The sequence below is a fragment of the Oryx dammah genome, unplaced genomic scaffold (assembly GCF_014754425.2).
Source record: "Oryx dammah isolate SB20612 unplaced genomic scaffold, SCBI_Odam_1.1 HiC_scaffold_29, whole genome shotgun sequence".
NCBI classification, from domain to species: Eukaryota; Metazoa; Chordata; class Mammalia; order Artiodactyla; family Bovidae; genus Oryx; species Oryx dammah.
The window spans coordinates 19,595,634-19,613,684 of record NW_024070213.1 but is presented as its reverse complement, the minus strand read 5'-3'; the positions used below and the strand labels follow the sequence as shown (position 1 = coordinate 19,613,684).

The 18,051-nt window shown below is 35.4% G+C and overlaps 2 protein-coding genes across 2 annotated transcripts in view; both read left to right on the top strand.

Annotated features, from left to right (window-relative positions):
• The first annotated feature begins 1,890 nt into the window (after positions 1-1,890).
• The window catches only part of LOC120858805 (killer cell lectin-like receptor subfamily I member 1), a 42,214-nt gene continuing 26,053 nt past the window's right edge, over positions 1,891-18,051 (top strand). The window contains exon 1 of the mRNA XM_040235124.1: positions 1,891-2,239. The gene's annotated coding sequence lies outside the window, so the exon portion shown is untranslated. The remainder of the gene's footprint in view (positions 2,240-18,051) is intronic.
• LOC120857978 (killer cell lectin-like receptor subfamily I member 1) lies at positions 2,237-16,846 on the top strand. Its single transcript, XM_040233896.1, has 6 exons — positions 2,237-2,357; positions 5,811-6,092; positions 9,567-9,665; positions 9,811-9,879; positions 12,410-12,592; positions 16,737-16,846. Exons 2-6 carry the CDS (start codon positions 5,873-5,875, stop codon positions 16,844-16,846), a joined length of 681 nt encoding a protein of 226 aa, XP_040089830.1. The 5' UTR covers positions 2,237-2,357; positions 5,811-5,872.

The following is an 18,051-nucleotide window of genomic DNA, read 5'->3' as shown; positions in this document are numbered from 1 at the left end:
GACTCTTTGAGACCCTATGGACTGTAGCTGCCAAGCTCTTCTGTCCATGGGATTTTCTGGGCAATAATACTGGAGTGGGTTGCTATGTCCTCCTCCAGGGGATTTTACAGACCCAGGGATCAAACTCACATCTCTTAGGTCTCCTGCATTGACTGGCAGGTCCTTTTCCATTAGTGCCTCCTGGGAAGCCCTTTATTCCCTTATACATATTACCTGTGTTTAGCACTTCATTGCCTGATATAGGGAGCTAAGTTTAATTTTACCAAAAGTATAATTAGTTGTTCAAGCACAATTTGTTGAGTATTCTATAATTTATTTTCTGATTCACCCATTTAAGTAATATGTCTGGGTGTCTACTATATGTCAAGGCCTAAAATGATGAACAACAATGGACATATCCCTGTGGAAATTAGAATTGTTGGAGAAAATATATATCAAATAACTACAGAAATTATTATAAGTTTCAGCATTGATTATTGCCTCAAAAATGTAAATTATCAAGCTATGATATTATAGAGGTAACTGACCTAGTGTCAGAGTTCCTTGAAGAGCTTTAAGGGAGTATAGATTAAAACAGGTATTTTACAATCTGAATTATTTCAGTTAGTTAGGTAAAGAAAAGGACAAAGAATGATTTAGGCAAGAATATTAGGATATGTGAAAACCCAGTGATGTTAGGAAAACTGATTCATTTAATTAAAGTGGAATGATGTAACAAGGGCCAAAAGATAAAAGTGTATGAAGCTTTCAAAGACAAGGCCATAGCAGAGGCAGACAATTTGAGAATAATTTCTTATTTAAAATAGGCCAAATCTTGTAACTGACATAGATATACAGAGAATAAGTAGGGGGACTCCAGATTCCTTATTCTTTCAACAACTTGAAAAATGGTGACCTTTCCTAATGTAGGAACATCTGTGGGATGATGATATGTTTACTTTGTTTTCATTCTTAAGGTGTGGAGTTCTAGTGTTTAATATTAGGGGCATTTGTGGAGACGCTAACTGGCAAGGGAATAAGTGAGCTGAAACCTAAAGAAGAAATCTTCTCAGCATGTGCACATGTGTAAACATGTGATAAGTAGTAATTGAGACAAGGATGGAGGATGAAGAGACCAAGAGAATATAGACTAAAGACGAAAATGGTCGCCAGTCCAGGTTCGATACATGATACTGGATGCTTGGGGCTGGTGCACTGAGATGACCCAGAGGGATGGTATGGGGAGGGAGGAGAGAAGGGGGTTCAGGATGGGGAACATGTGTATACCTGTGGTGGATTCATGCTGATGTATGGCAAAACCAATACAATATTGTAAAGTAATTAACCTCCAATTAAAATAAATAAATTTATATTTTTAAAAAAATTTAAAAAAGAAATGGTTAAGAAGAAAGGAGTGGTGAAGGTGTTGAATTCTATGGAAAGTTCAACTAAAAGAGAAATAAAGGATCCATTTAGTAAAGCAGAGATCACTTATGACCTAAAAGTGTGCTGATGCCAAGCAGTCATTAGTAAGGAGTCAAAATGCAATAGCTTGAGTAGTGAGAATAAAATGTAATAAATAGTAATGAAATGCAATGGCACTTTGAGAATTTTTCTAAGAGGGATAGAGAGCAAAAATGGTATTTTTATTGAGCTTGAGGTCTAATGATGTTAAAAATTACATGTAATTTTAAACTGATGTGAAGGATAATATTAAGAAAATATTGAATATTCAAATAGAAAGTGGAGTGATAAATAGTGTGTGATTCTTGGGTGGTGGAGTGGATAGACTCAAATATAGTTAAAATTGGCTTTATTGAAGAGGAAGAACACCTCTGTTGAACAGGAGAGAAGATAAAATGCGTGTGTATATATAGAGAAAGATGAGGTAATCTGTTAGTTTTTCTTTTTCTGTGATATAGGTCATCTTCTGAGAACAAAGAGAGGGTGTGGAAGAGAAATTTGTTAAGAATGGAGAATGTGTGATAAAATCAGTTGCAGAGAATGTGAAAGAATAATGACCTGAAGAAAGCAATAGAACGCCTAGCAGCATTAAAGCAATTTGGTGCTGGTGACAAAGAATTTGTATTGTAGTAAATCTTACCTCTTCTAAAAGCACTTGGCTTCTCAGGTGTTGACAGACAGAAACAGATAATTTATCTCAAACATAGGATAATGGTTTTATTGAACCAGTGGGACCAAAATATGTTCAAGAAAGTTAGTGATTGGCAGAAGAGAATCAAGGTTGACCTGAAAGAAGGTGAAGAAAGAAGTATACTGATGGAGTAGAATGAGATCACGTTGGAGACAGGGCTGGAGATGTCAATGAAATCAGAGCATTTTCATGTTGGAGAAAGATGAATAAGGAATCTCAAAAGGTAAGAGTGTTTGTAGAGGGTGGGAAGATTTAATAAGATATTTTTTGATATGAAACACTTAAAGGTATGACAAGGACTGAGATGTTCCCATGGGAGGGCTTGGCTGAGGCAGAGTGGGGAAGTCACTTGGGGATGGGGAGAAAGAAAAACTGAGCGACCAGGGTGTAAGTGGCTAGTACACATGGACACTGATGAATCAATCAGAAGACTGTGATCCATTATCATGAGTCGAGAACGCCTAGGAGCACATAAACCATGATGAGAGGAGGGAAACGGAATGTTAGAGTCATACGTAAGTGGGAGTGACTTAAGGAAGATGGTATCAGTACTGTGATTCTCAGTCATCTGGTACAAACTAACAACAGAGACACACTTGGAAATTTATCATAATATGTTGTCTTTTTAACCCACAAGTTGGTGACTATGGAAGTCTTTCAAATTACATAGTTATTAATTATAACATGCCAAACTCTACTACACTATATTACATGTTATAATAAGCACAACGTAAACTTTGTTCTGGGTGGTGATAGCAACTACCACTAAATAGTTACTAAGAATTATCTATTTTAATTTAGCCAGTAAAGCCTAAAATATACTTTCTATTCTGATGCATCTGCATACTTTTATACATATCCCATGATACTCTTGTTCCATGTAACATCTAATAAAATATGTAATTTAGCTCATTTTTCTTTTCCATTAAGCTTCAGCTTTGATAAAGGGATATTCTTATTAAGCAGCCATTAAATTAATATTTTTGCAGACCTTTTAAACTAAAAAGTCTGTAATTTATGATACAGTTTTCAGAGTACCAAAAGTCATGATGTATTGAAGCAACATTTCCACTTCTTGGTCACTATTTTGTGGGAGAGTTAAAACTACAAATTGGCAGTTACGTGAAAACTTCCTGTGTAGTTTTTCACATATGTTTTGGACAACAAAAGTTTATGTCAGTATTAGAGTGCTTTTTAACCTAGAACCTTCTCTAGAGGTTCTTATACCAGATAATCTACTACATAACTAATTCCAACATACAACAATTCTGCATTATTTTAAGTCTCTGATTTTCCTACAAATTTATCTTCAAGTAAGTGAGTAATGATTGCTTCCATTTATTTCCTTCTCTCAAGAAGTTAAAAAAATGTATGTAATGATTAGCATTAATTTGAACTAGTAACTCAGAATGTATTAAATGATAGTTTAGGAAAAAATAGCTTTTGTAAAATTATGTTGCATGCTTATTTCATAAACAATGGCATGGAGTATATGAATCCAGCTATCTCTTTTATTTATTTACTTTTTTGTTTCTTTGGCTTGAAATTTTCCTTTTTTTTTTTTTTTTCATTTTTTTCAACTACCTGGGCTCTTTTCTCCAGTAAATTTATTTAAAAAGCTATGATTTTCTCATTATTTCAAATTATTGGATCAGTAGATGTTTTCATTATTTGGTTTGGTACATAACAACAAATTAATTTCCAAAGGGAAAGATTTAGATTAACCTGAAGTCCCTGTAAATAAATGTGTTTTTTTTCACATTGTGCAACTCTATGTGACTGCATTTGACTTAAATTTAGTGATTTTATTGGTGAAAATGTGTATCATTAGTATGTTAGTTCATATTTCTTTGGTTAGTGGTGAAATAAAAATCTTTTGGTGTGATTATTGGTGGCAAAAAATTTTAGTAATAAAAATGACATTTCTATAATGTAACAATTATTTTCCTAGTCTGTGTGAGATTAGAAAGTTGTAACTATATACTTATACTGTCTTTTAATCCTTTATTAGCTTTATCATCTAACGTCTTACATTTAACATTTTGACTTATCTGAAATTTGTTTCAGTATTGTAGAGAAATTAGTGATCTAAGTCTGTGTAATGCTTTAGTGTGAACCAATAGTCCATCTTCCAGTGATTATATCACTTTTAAACTTTTCTTAGACCATGCTTATTTAATTACTTTTTCTTAATAACAATAGTCATTTTTCTTCCTCCTCTGGTACAAAAAATGTAGTTTAATTGCACCAAATATTTAAACAGCTACATTCTTACAATACCAATATATTCTTCAATTAAATATCATTTTTGCTATCATTGAGCAAAGCTTTCAGGAAACAATTTAAGGAAGTATAAAATTTTTTAATAAAAAAATTGTATCCCTTTTTTTTCTGAAATTTACTCTTAAAATAGCCATGGATGTAGAAAATACCCTATGTATAAAATTATTTGATTTTCAACATTTTTAAGTTCTCAAAATTTCAGCTTTAAGTCACTTTTATCACATGTTCTTTAATTTTCAGTAAAATGGAAAGCAATGCAAACCTGCCAAAACTGTACCTAACACTAATCACTGCAAATCTATCACTTTGCTTCATGTATCAATATTTTTTATGTTAAATAGTTAAAGGTGTACTAGAGAATCAATATATCAATGTGAAATATTAACTTATCTCACAACTCACTTTATTACAAACACATCTGCTAATAGCTTTGTTTTTTGTTTTCTGTTTTCCAGCTCAACTCTTAGTAAAGAATAAGGGAAAAAAAAATCTGTGCTGTATAAACTTGGATGTTTAAAAAATTGTAAGATAAATTGCTAAAAGTAGAATTGTTTCAAAGCTTGCATACTTTATGTTTTGTAAATATTGGTAAATAATTTTGTACTCACAATCATTTGCTAATACAAAAATATCTGTTATCTAGTGTTTTCACAGGTAAAAGTTATTTTATTCTTTCAATTAGCCTTTTTTATTTATTAATGAATTTGAAGATAATAATTTTTTTTAAATTTTATATTTTACCTTTTTATTTCTTTTGTTCATTTCTGGTGGGTCATTGGCATTGTCTCATGAATTTAGGTGGTCCATGTGCTTGCTTCTGCTTGTGTGTGTATGTGGATAGGTAAATATGACTTGGTTAAGTAGGAAAAAGATGGTAGGCAGACAGACTGAGAGATAAATTGTTATTTTACAATTGTAAGATTTACCTAGTTCCTGAAAGAGTTTTTCCTATATTAAGAATCTTCTGAATAATGGATTATTTCAGTGATACAACAATCTTTATGTCAACTTGATTTGAGATTAAAAAGCTTTAATATTAAATTTAAATAATAAGTTCTTTGTTAATGTCCTAATCATAGTCTACACATGATTAACATTATTCATTACATAAAAACCTACTGAGAAGCAAATATATATATATACTTTACTCCTTTCAAAAAACGATTAAAAGAGGAAATGAAATGTATAATCATATTAAAGGAAAATAAAATCATTCTTCTAAATAAGGATTGCAATGTTGGGAGAGAGATTTAATCTCTCATTTGGTCCCTTTTTTACTCTTCTAATGTTATACCTAAATGTTTACTTATACATCAGAATGAAATAATTTTTCACTGTTTGATCTGATGCAATGACCACTTAACACTTTTCCTCACATTTGTCTATTGCATAGATACTAAAGAGAAAGATATCAAGATTGAGCTAAAGGAATCCAAGTCTTTTCAGAAAAAAAAAATGCTTAAGAATATGCAAAACAAAGATAACAAAGGCAACAAGCAAGAGGTAACCCACACAGAACTGAAATTTCCCAGATCTCAACAGAAGCAAAAAAGACCCAAAAGAAATGAGAGAAATGTCGTATCAAGTGAACAACAAGCAAGACACAAGGAACTGAAATCACGCAGATTTTTTCTCTGTCAGTACAGAAAATGGTTGTTTAGGAAAAAAAGAAAAGGTATAATATTACGTTTTGTTATTCACTAGATCTCAGTTCTTGCATTTAGATTACTTCTCTCAAAATATTTATTAAATTGCCACATTACACTATTTATTTATCTTCAAGACTGTCCTTGATTATTTTAGGATATTACTGTGGAATTGTTTGTCTCCTAAATAGTCCTTCACTATGTTCATTTCTTCTAGAATTGTACTGATCCAAATTCCAACACAATTGCATTACTTGTAAGAACTATTATATGAATTCTATTGCTTCTTTTGTGTATTATTTTAAAAATAATTCTTGATGCCAGTCTTCAATTCAGTTCAGTCTAACTCATTCCACAATTATTTTTGAATTTGTACTGTGGGCCTGCTCTGGACAAAATGGTACCTATAAAGGTAAAGAATCAATAATCACTTAACTTCAAAAAACTAACAAGAGTCTATTAGCAGAGAAACAGACTACAGAAAGAAAAAGAATGTTTTGGAGGTAAAGTTTTTTAAGACTCTACCATCATTTGGATATTGGAGGTAAAGGAGAGAAATTAGTAGAATAAGATAGCAAGGTTCCTAACTTAAGTGACTGAGTAGTTAATCATCCTAAGCATCATTAAGAAAAATATTTAATCCAGTAAAAGTCAGATCAGGTATGGCATTTGAAACATTTCTTAATCAGTTCAGAGGACAACTGAACTGCATACATAATGAAATGGGATTTGAAAGGTTGAATCTCTAGAAATAAGATGGAAATGGGCAGGAAAGACTTATGTGAGTAGATAGGACTGCAAATAGAGACGGTATGAATGAAAAGTCTACCATAGAAAAAGGCAACATGTAAGAATTAAGCAGAGGAAGACTCAAGAAAGGTACATATGAAATGCATATCAGAGAGGAGAAATAAAACGATGTCTAATAAAGTGTAAGTGGAAAGTTATTTCCTTGGATTTTGCAGTTGGGGTTTTTGTTTGATTATGGAGAAAAGCTTACAAGCTACAACTGAAAGTTAAGGGATTGAAAGAAGTTTAATATCAGAATAAAAAGAGTCCGGAAAGTACTTTTATAATTTTCACTGATCATAACAACATAAGAGAAATGACAATGAAAAGTGGAAGACCTGAGCCAAGACAAGGAATCCCTTATCTCAAAATGTTAGATTTTGAGGAATTTGAGACCATGTATAGACTACTCAGATAAAGTTTATAAAAAAGAGATGATGAACAAAAGGTCACAAAAAGATAATTTTCTCTTAGATAATAAATGCTCTAAGGGAGACTGGGTGGCATGGAATAAATAGGATATGTAAAAGGTTGTGACTTGAATCATAGAGAAATTGCTCATCTTCTGAAATAAAAAGACAATGACAACAGGGTATGAATATATGAATATATATACACACACATGTACATACTAGGAGTGGGCAAGTTAAAGAAATTCATAGCCTCAACTATTTCGATAAAATAAGAGAAAAATCTTGGTGTTTGCATAGAGCTTCTCCGAGGCTTGATTTTTTTTTTTTTTTTTTTTAACTATCTGGAGGACTTGGGGCAGAAGTTGACCAAAACTAAGAGGATTGAATTTAGTATTTAGCTCCCTCGTTGCTTAATCTCAAAGCCTGAAAGTAAAGTTTCACTCCTCACATTCAAGTAGTGTGTTCAAGCTGACCTGCTTCTCTCTTGGACTGAGATTCATATGTTTTCATAGAGATTACTGAGACAGACTCTCAAAAGTCTCACATCTTCCACTTTTCAATCCTTTCCTTATATTTCAAGCAAAATGATCATGACTTTTTAAACAAAGTTCCTACAAAATTTTCTATTGTTCTGAAGGTTAAAAAAAAAAAATAGTCCTCTAGTCCTACAGACTATCTCTCCATCTCCATTCCCTCCTTTACTGAGCTCCACTAGATTGTATTTCAGTTCCAAGCTTCCTGTCACTTAAAAGTGTTTACAGAGATTGCTTCTCCAAGTTGAAGACACCCTCTCTCCATCCCCCATGCTTCTCCTACTTTAAGGAATAATGAATTTTTATTTTCCTCCAATTTTATGTACGATGCCACTTTTTGACAGAAACATTTTCTAATATTATGCTGAAACTTGGTGTGTGCCTAATCGCTCAGTTGTGTCTGACTTTTTGCGACCCCATGGACTGCAGCCCGCCAGGCTCCTCTGTCCACGGGGATTCTCCAAGCAAGTATTGCCATGGAGTGGGTTGCCATGCCCTTCTCCAGGGGACCTTCCCAACCAGGGAATTGAACCCAGGTCTATCACATTGCAGGGGGATTCTTTACTGTCTGAGCCACAAGGGAATCCAAAACTTGGTGAACATGCTCATATATCTTTATAAAATTTATGACAGCTATTTCTTGACAAAAGATAATAATGTATTTTGTTACTTCCCTTTTGACTGATATACTGAATGATTGACTAATAAAAGAATGTTAATGTTAAATGGATTTATAATTAATATTTTTATTTGCATAACACTATAGAAGGCAATGGCACCCCACTCCAGTGCTCTCGCCTGGAAAATCTCATGGACGGAGAAGCCTGATAGGCTGCAGTCCATGGGGTCATGAAGAGTCGGACACGACTGAGCGACTTCACTTTGACTTTTCACTTTCATGCATTGGAGAAGGAAATGGCAACCCACTCCAATATTCTTGCCTGGAGAATCCCATGGATGGAAGAGCCTGGTAGGCTACAGTCCATGGGGTCACGAAGAGTCGGACACGACTGAGCGACTTCACTTCACTTCACTTCACTTCACTTCCCTTCACTTCATGCTTCTTGGTAGTTCAGCTGGTAAAGAATCCACCTGCAATGCAGGATACCCCAGTTCAATTTCTGGCTTGGAACGTTCTGCTGGAGAAGGGATAGTCCACCCACTTCAGTATTCTTGGGCTTCCCTGGTGGCTCAGATGGTAAAGAATTTGCCTGCCATGCGGGAGACCTGGGTTTGATCCCTGGGATTGGAAGACCCCTTGGAGAAGGAAGTGGCAACCCACTCCAATATTCTTGCCTGGAGAATCCCCGTGGACAGATGAGCCTGGCAGGCTACAGTCATGGGTTCCCAAAGAGTTGAACACAACTGACCGACTAAGCACAGGACATTATTTTCTCTATCTAGATGTATTTCATTTCTGAGTTTACTAGAAGAAAGTATATTTGCAGAGTGCTCAGAGTTAATAATTTATAAAATCATAGGCAAAAGAGGCTCAAAGATGATGGTGGAGGTGGTTCAGGTGACATACCTGGAGCCTCAAGCAGGATAAGAAGTGAGATCAAGAAGAACCTATTAGGGAGGAAATTTGAGTAAGGAAAAATTAGAGTTCCAATTGTGGCTAAGAAATGGTTTTATTCAGGATGAACACATTCAAGAATTTAAAAAATGAATGATTTCCCTCTGAGAGTGAAACATTTTGGTGTTCAGTTTTATATTTGATGTTTTCTGAGAAACGATGAAGCTTCGTCATTGTTTCTCTTTCCTTTAGTGTCACACCACCGATCTACAAAGTGGCAAGTGTTAGCTTGGAGTCTTGGGATCTTGTGTGTGGTCCTGATGATAACACTGCGTGTCTTGCTTGCAAACTGTAAGTAATTGAGAAAATATCTGTTCTTATTACAATCAGTATATCAGCAACATGTTTCAATGATTTGAAATCAGGACTGAATTTTTACATTGTCTTAATATTTTTTCCTAAAGAGAACTAATTACTATCATGATTTTTGTCATAGTATTTTCTAACAGAGAAGACCAAAACCAAAAAATATCAACTATTCCCACTCTATCTTCTAAAAATAGTGGTGAGTATTCTCTCTGTTCAGTCTAATTCTAATATTGATTACTGGGGCTAAAGAGTTTATTTTCCTGACATCTACAAATCTTTAGTCAGTCATGATAGAAAAATATCATTTTATAGTATGGTCATTTTTTCATTAAGGAAAAATTAATATTGGGCAAAAGAAGAAAGATAATATTGGAGAATGTGAAAATACTCAAAGTGTAATGTGTGTGAGTATTGTTTGTGATTTGATTCTTATTAGGAGAAAAAAGGGATTTAAATTATATTGAGGTGAAGGTGTGAGAAATGGGTGAAGTATGTCTAAAAGGTAGAAAGAAAATAAATGAAAAGTCAGGGAGTTGTATCTCTTCAGAAATTTTTCTTTCTCACTTTCTCTGATGGAGATGATTACCATTTTTGAAATTACAAGCATATATATTTTACATTAGTATTTATTGTACATCCAGATTCAGTGGCCACGATATAGAAAGTTGCTTTTTATTGCAAGTTTACTCAAATCCTTATCAGTAAATTCAGCACTTATAAAGAAAAAGATATATCTATTCCTAATTGAGACTGTCTTTCCAGGAAGTTGGGATTTCCCCCTCTGCTATCCTTTTGGGGAAATCATTGCATTTTCATTACAGGGTTGGATTTTCAGGAACGATTCATTTGCCAAGAAACAAACTGTCTTTCCACACACACACACACAAGAAACAGAAGGGTAGGGCTCCTATATCAACCAAAAGCATTACCCATGAGTATTACCCATGAACATTCCTTCTAAGCAGTTAAAAAGAAAAGAAAAATTATGACAATAATGGAGTAATTCAAGCATGACATGAAAATAATTTAGATTAGCATTCTCTAAGAAATTAGAGACAAACATTTATGAAAGGAGAAAAGTCAAAGTATGAAAAAGATGGAAGAAAAAACTAATTTCAAGTTTTATTAAAAATAAATTGCCTGAATAAAAAGGGAACATCCCAATAGATTCAAGAAACAGGAGACTAGACAACACAGCTACTAGTTTCTGTTAGAATCAGTTATTGTTTTTGAACCTGTTTGATGGCTCTTAGAAAAAATAAAATCTATAAATGCCAAATATTAGCCATTTATATGGCTTGTGTTTTTGTTTTCCTTTCATTCACCTGGTTTGAAAATTCAGTTCAGGTCAGTTTCTCAGTCATGTCCAACTCTTTGTGACCCCACGGACATCAGCACACCAGGCCTCCCTGTCCATCACCAACTCCTGGAGTTCACTCAAACTCATGTCCACTGAGTTGGTGATGCCATCCAACCATCTCATCCTCTGTCATCCCCTTCTCCTCTTGCCTTCAATCTTTCCCAGCATCTGGGTCTTTTCAAATGAGTCAGTTATTCTAATAAGGTGGCCAAAGCATTGGAGTTTCAGCTTCAACATCAGTCCTTCCAATGAATATTCAGGACTGATTTCCCTGAGGATGGACTGGTTGGATCTCCTTGCAGGCCAAGGGACTCTCAAGAGTCTTTTCCAACACCATAGTTCAAAAGCATCAATTCTTCAGTGCTCAGCTTTCTTTATAGTCCAGCTCTCACATCCATACAAGACTACTGGAAAAACCACAGCTTTGACTAGACAGACCTTTGTTGGCAAAGTAATGTCTCTGCTTTTTAATATACTGTCTAGGTTGGTAATAACTTTTCTTCTAAGGAGCAAGCGTCTTTTAATTTAATGCCTGCTGTCACCATCTGCAGTGATTTTGGAGCCCCCAAAAGTAAAGTCTCTCACTGTTTTCACTTTTTCCCCATCTGTTTGCTATCAAGTGATGGGACCAGATCCATGATTTTAGTTTTCTGAATGTTGAGTTTTAAACCAGCTTTTTCACACTCCTCTTTGACTACATCAACAGGCTCTTTAGTTCTTCGCTTTCTGCCATAAGGATGGTGTCATCTGCATATCTGAGGTTATTGATATTTCTCCCGGCAATCTTGATTCCAGCTTGTGCTTCCTCCAGCCCAGTGTTTCTCATGATGTACTCTGCATAGAAGTTCAATAAGCAGGGTGACAATATACAGCCTTGATGTATTCCTTTTCCTATTTGGAATCAGTCTGTTGTTCCATGTCCAGTTCTAACTGTTGCTTCCTGACCTGCATACAGGTTTCTCAAGAGGCAGGTCAGGTGGTCTGGTATTCCCATCTCTTTCAGAATTTTCTGCAGTTTATTGTGATCCACACAGTCAAAGGCTTTGGCATAGTCAATAAAGCAGAAATAAATGTTTTTTCTGGAACTCTTTCGCTTTTTCAATGATCCATCGAATGTTGGCAATTTGATCTCTGGTTCCTCTGCCTTTTCTAAAACCAGCTTGAACATCTGGAAGTTCATGGTTCACATATTGCTGAAGCTAGCTATGGTTTTGTTTAAAACTTGCCCAGAAATCTGACCAAAAAAATGCTTATTTTGCTTTCTACCTAATATCCATCTGTATAACAGACAGGAAGATATGGGAATTGCATTAGTAGTAGTGACTTATTGTACAGAGTACACATTAAATATATTTTTACTTTCTAGAATGTTCCTGTGACCATTGTTCAACTCACTGGATTGGATTTGGAAGTAGTTATTATCATCTTTCGAGTAAAACCAAAACCTGGATGGAGAGCCATGCTGCCTGTGAAGAGCTAAATACCCACCTTCTAAAGATGGATATCAAGGGAGAGCTCATAGGGGAAACATTTCTGCTTTTGTTTATTTGTTTGTTTTTGTTGTTGTTGTTGTTATACTGTAACTGTATTTGGTTTGAAAACATTAGTGATGATGGTATAATTTGGGAAAACTGAAGTTCTCAAAAGTCAATGATATTTTGTTTCTTTGACTCAATTTTATTAGGGAGAAATTAGAAAAACTCCATTTTTTGAACATTTAATGCTAGGAAAAAAGCACATTAATAAATGAGATATCTTGAGAAAAAAATCTTATTAATACTAAGTGGATGTGTGCAAGCCCTTGGGAGAAATTTAATCAGTAATCTTTGAGTCAGAAAGGAGTGAATTATAATATGTACACATTTATGGTTTTTTGCAAATAGGAAATTTTATCAATGCTTGAAGTAAAAGGATGGACAGGTCTCAAATTCAGTGAAACAAGTGAATCCTGGTTATGGGAAGATGGCACCACAGTTATTGAAAACCTGTATGTACAGTGTTTTGATAATTGAGCTTTTCTGAGATTATATCTGGGGTTTTTGTGTGTGTGTTATGTGTGTAGGGAACAGAAACAGCAACCAAGATAAAGGAAAACATTATGTTTTTTGAGGATCAATCTGTGGGATTTAATTGGGGAAAAAGTGCCAGTTCTTTCTAAATAATCTGAGATTTAGAACCTTTACATTATTAACTTTACTGGACTCTTCTTAGGAGAAATTTGGGCATAGTTTCAGGCAAGTTTATAAATCTACACATTTCTATCATAGTTTTATCATTTGTAAGCGTCTGTCTACAATGTGAGAGACCTGGGTTCGATCCCTGGGTTGGGAATATTCCCTGGAGAAGGAAATGGCAACCCACTCCAGTATTCTTGCCTTGAAAATCCCATGGAAGGAGGAGCTTGATGCAGGCTACTATCCACGGGGTCGCAAAGAGTCGGGCACAACTGAGTGACTTCACTTCACTTCACTTTTTATCATTTGTGGTTTGCTTTTCTTGTTGTCCAGTCACTAAGTCATTTCCGATTCTGTGACCCCATGGGCTATCTTCCCTATCCTTCACTAACTCTCTGGGTTTGCTCAAAGTCATGTCCATTGGGTCAGGGCTGCCATCCCACCATCTCACCCTCTATCGCCCTCTTCTCCTCTTGCCCTTAATCTCTCCCCATGTCAGGGTCTTTTCCAGTGTGTCAGCTCTTCACATCAGGTGGCCAAAGTATTGGAGCTTCAGCTTCAGCATCAGTTCTTCCAATGAATATTCAGGATTGATTTCCTTTGGCTTATAAATTGTCATTTGGCTTATAATTCTATTTAAACAAACAGGATTAGATACTGTTTAGTATCAACTGCTAAACTTAGTTTAAAGACTGTCAATCTTCAGGGGTTTGTTCTTATTTTATTTGTTTAATTTGTTCTTTTATTCTTTCTCATTGTTTGTTTTGTTAATTTTAAGCTTGAAATAAAATTGGCATTTGAAGATTTTATTGCTTTAATTTTTCTACAGGTTTGAATTCCTGAAAATGGAGAAAGATGGTTGTGCATATATTGATGGAAATTATGTTTATGCTGCTGACTGTTCATCTGGGAAAAGTTACGTGTGTGAGTTTAGTGTATAGCACCTCAATTTTGCTAATACAAGTTGTTCAGTTCAGTTCAGTCACTCAATCAAGTCCGACTCTTTGCGACCCCATGAATCGCAGCATGCCAGGCCTCCCTGTCCATCACCAACTCCCGGAGTCCACTCAGATTCACGTCCATCAAGTCAGTAATGCCATCCAGCCATCTCATCCTGGGTCGTCCCCTTCTCCTCCTGCTCCCAATCCCTCCCAGCATCAGAGTCTTTTCCAATGAGTCAACTCTTCGCATGAGGTGGTCAAAGTACTGGAGCTTCAGCTTTAGCATCATTCCTTCCATAGAAATCCCAGGGTTGATCTCCTTCAGATTGGACTGGTTGGATCTCCTTGCAGTCCAAGGGACTCTCAAGAGTCTTCTCCAACACCACAGTTCAAAAGCATCAATTCTTTGGCGCTCAGCCTTCTTCACAGTCCAGCTCTCACATCCATACATGACTACTGGAAAAACCATAGCCTTGATGAGATGGACCTTTGTTGGCAAAGTAATGTCTCTGCTTTTTAATATGCTATCTAGGTTGGTCATAACTTTTCTTCCAAGGAGTAAGCGTCTTTTAATTTCATGGCTGCAGTCACCATCTGCAGTGATTTTGAAGCCTAAAAAAATAAGTCTGACACTGTTTCCACTGTTTCCCCATCTATTTCCCATGAAGTGATGGGACTGGATGCCATGATCTTCGTTTTCTGAATGTTGAGCTTTAAGCCAACTTTTTCACTCTCCTTTTTCACTTTCATCAAGAGGCTTGTTAGTGAATCCTAATTAATTAAAGAGCATAAAATATGTTGCTGCTTTATAAAATTTTATTAGTTATTACCTAAACTTTTTTTTAACGCATGCACAATACTTCAGTTACATTTCCAAATTTTAAATGTACTCAAAGTGAGGAAACTTTACCACCCATAAATTCCTTGGGAGTGTGTAGTCTCCTTATGAGAGCTCATATTAGTAATTATTTATGTAATAAAGTTAGCAAACATCCTTTATGAACTAAAAAATTGTAAAAATTAGGGATATAAAACTAAAAAGGGCTTCTACTTATATCAATTAGGGTTCTGGCATGAAATAGACATTTAAGATTGTTCAAGAGGTTTACAGTGGTAAACCACATAGGTGAGGTTTAATGGAAAAACAAGAAATAGCAAGTTTATAAACCTTTGTCTGTCCAGTCTTGGAGTCAAACCAGATGCCTATGTTCATGCATTCTCCTTAAGAATAAAGCCCACGCTTCCCACAGCCCTTCCATCTGTTTTAGTAGTCTTACAATCAGTCACAGGTACTTGTCTGCCCCATATAGGACTCCAGACTGTGACACCCAATCCATGGCTTGACCCATTCAATCCCAAGAGTGGGTCTCCATCCGTATAATCTCCCTTTTCCTCTGAGTCCACTCCAGTCCTGACCCAAGCACTTCTCTTCCCTTCCTACTTGATTATTTGTGTATCTTTCTTACAGTCTTGGTTAAACAGGAGTCCTTTTGCTAGTTTCCAGTTAGGTTTCAGTGAGAATTGTTCCACATGTGGATGTATTTTTGACATGTTGTGAAGGAGTAGGTGAGCTTTATGTCCTTTTACTCCATCATGTTGATCTGAACTTCCTTTATTCAATTTGCATATAGCATTCCTATCTTTTGACCTGCAAAGTTTCTGTTGAAAAGCCAAATGATAGTCTTGTGGGAGTTCCCTTGTACATTGTACTTTGCTGCGCTGTGCTTAGTCACTCAGTCTTGTCTGACTCTTTGCAATCCCATGGACTGTAGCCTGCCAGGCTCCTCTGTCCATGGGGATTCTCCAGGCCAAGAATACTGGAGTGGGTAGCCTTTCCCTTCTCCAGGGGATCTTCCCAACCCAGGGACCGAACCCAGGTCTCCTGCATTGCGGGTAGGTTCTTTACCAGCTGAGCTACCAGGGAAGCCTCTCCCTTGTACAATACCAGTTGCTTTTCCCTTGATGATTTTATTACTAATATTCTCTTTTTATTTTTAATTTTTGCCAATATCTTTATAATGTGTTTCCTGGAGGACCCCTCTGGGTTCATATGTTTTTGTACCGTCTGTCCTCCCAGACAGGGATATTTGTTTCTCGGGTTAGGGAAGTTTTCTGCTCCTATTTCTTCATGTGCGTTTTCTGCCCCGTCTCTTACTGGGATCTGTATGATGCAACTGTTCGTGCACTTGACATTTCTTAATGTGTGTCTTAAACTGTCCTCAATTTTTAGAAGTCTTTTCTCCTTTTTTTCCTTTTCTGTTCAACTTAAGTGCTTTTCTCTACTCTCTCTTCCAGACTACTGAACTGTTCATATGGCATCTAATCTGTTGTTGATTCCTTGAATTCTACAGCTCTGTGTGTTTCTTCTGTTATTTTCTAACTCTCTGTTAAAAATACTGTGCTCATCCTTTCTTCTCCTGAGCTCACTGAGTGTCTCTATAATCATTTTCTTGAACTCTGTTGGGTAGATTGGCCATATCCACCTTACTTCTTTTTCTGTGATTTTACCTTGCTCTTTCATTTAGAACATTTTGTCTATCATTTTCTGTAATTCTCTGTGTTTACTTCCCTGTATTAGGTAGCTTGGTCCTGTGTCTTGCTCTTGGAGAGGTGGTCTTATGTAAGAGACGTCCTGTGGGGCCAGCAGCAGACCCTTCTGGTCATCGGAGCCATGTGCTCCAGAGGTGACTCTGTGGATAGCATAGGATGACTACTAGGGGACACTGGTAGGTGGGGCTGTCCCCATATTGTTGGTTACATTTGCAGCAAACATTTTTATGTTGTCACTTTTTTCCCCACTTTTTAAGTAGTATCTCTTTGATAGACACAAAGACTTTATTCCACAGTTTTACTGAGATACAATCAACATGCAACATTGAGTAAGTCAAGCATGTTGATCTGACACATTTCTATTGCAAAGTGACTGTCATCATTGCATTACCTAGCACGTCTGTCCTATCACAGACGTACATTTCTTTTTTGTGATGAAAACTTTCAAGATCTAGTTTATTAGCAACTTCCAAGTATATACTGCAATATTATTATCTTATTCTTCATACTGTACATTAGATCCCTAGAACCTGTTAATCTTATAACTGGAAATTTATGTCCTTTGATTAGTATTTCCACAGTCCACTCCCAGTTCCTGGTGACAATCATTTCTCTCTCTGTTCTCTGAATTTGGCTTTTTCAGATTCCATATGTATGTGATATCATGTAATATTTATTTGTCTCTGTCTGACTTATTTCATTATCAAGTATCTAAATTAAGGTCGCTTTTATCATATGTAGCTTTGTATTTACCACGCTGAATTCTCTCTTACCATTCTTCAGTTTTAGGAATAAAATATCTATTCTAGGCTCTTTGCCCTACTATAAATTTTTAGAAATAATTGATTAAGCTCTAGAATAAACAATGATAGGGTGTTTGTTTTAGTTACACCAAGTGTTTAGATTACTTTGGGCAGAATTTGCATATTTATAATGTAAGTAAATATTTCAATGAATTGGCAAGAGATATCACTAGTAATTTATACCTTCTTTAATAATTTTCAGTAAACTTCATAATTTTCTACATAGAAATAGTGACTATCTTATTTACTCCAGATACTCCTAGGTATTTAAATTTTTTCCTAATGCAAATGGAAACATCTATTATATTAAACAAATTCATAGTGTAAATAAAACATGCAGAAAGCTGCACAGACTATTAATGTAGAGCTTATTTAATTTTAACAAAATAAATATACTTGTTTTATATTCATATGTTGAGATCCTAACATATAAATATATGTTAAGGTCCTAATCCCCCAGTACCTGAGAATATGAATTTATTTGAAATAGGTCTTGGTAGATATGATCAAGCTACTTCTCTCTTTAGAGAGAAGCCTAAT

Excerpts from the sequence above, each read along its gene's own strand:
- LOC120857978 (XM_040233896.1), top strand. The coding sequence starts at position 5,873 with ATGCTTAAGAATATGCAAAACAAAGATAACAAAGGCAACAAGCAAGAG. Across the intron at positions 9,880-12,409 it reads TCTATCTTCTAAAAATAGTG|AATGTTCCTGTGACCATTGT; the intron begins GTGAGTATTCTC and ends TTTACTTTCTAG. Across the intron at positions 12,593-16,736 it reads ATTTCTGCTTTTGTTTATTT|GTAGCTTGGTCCTGTGTCTT; the intron begins GTTTGTTTTTGT and ends TCCCTGTATTAG.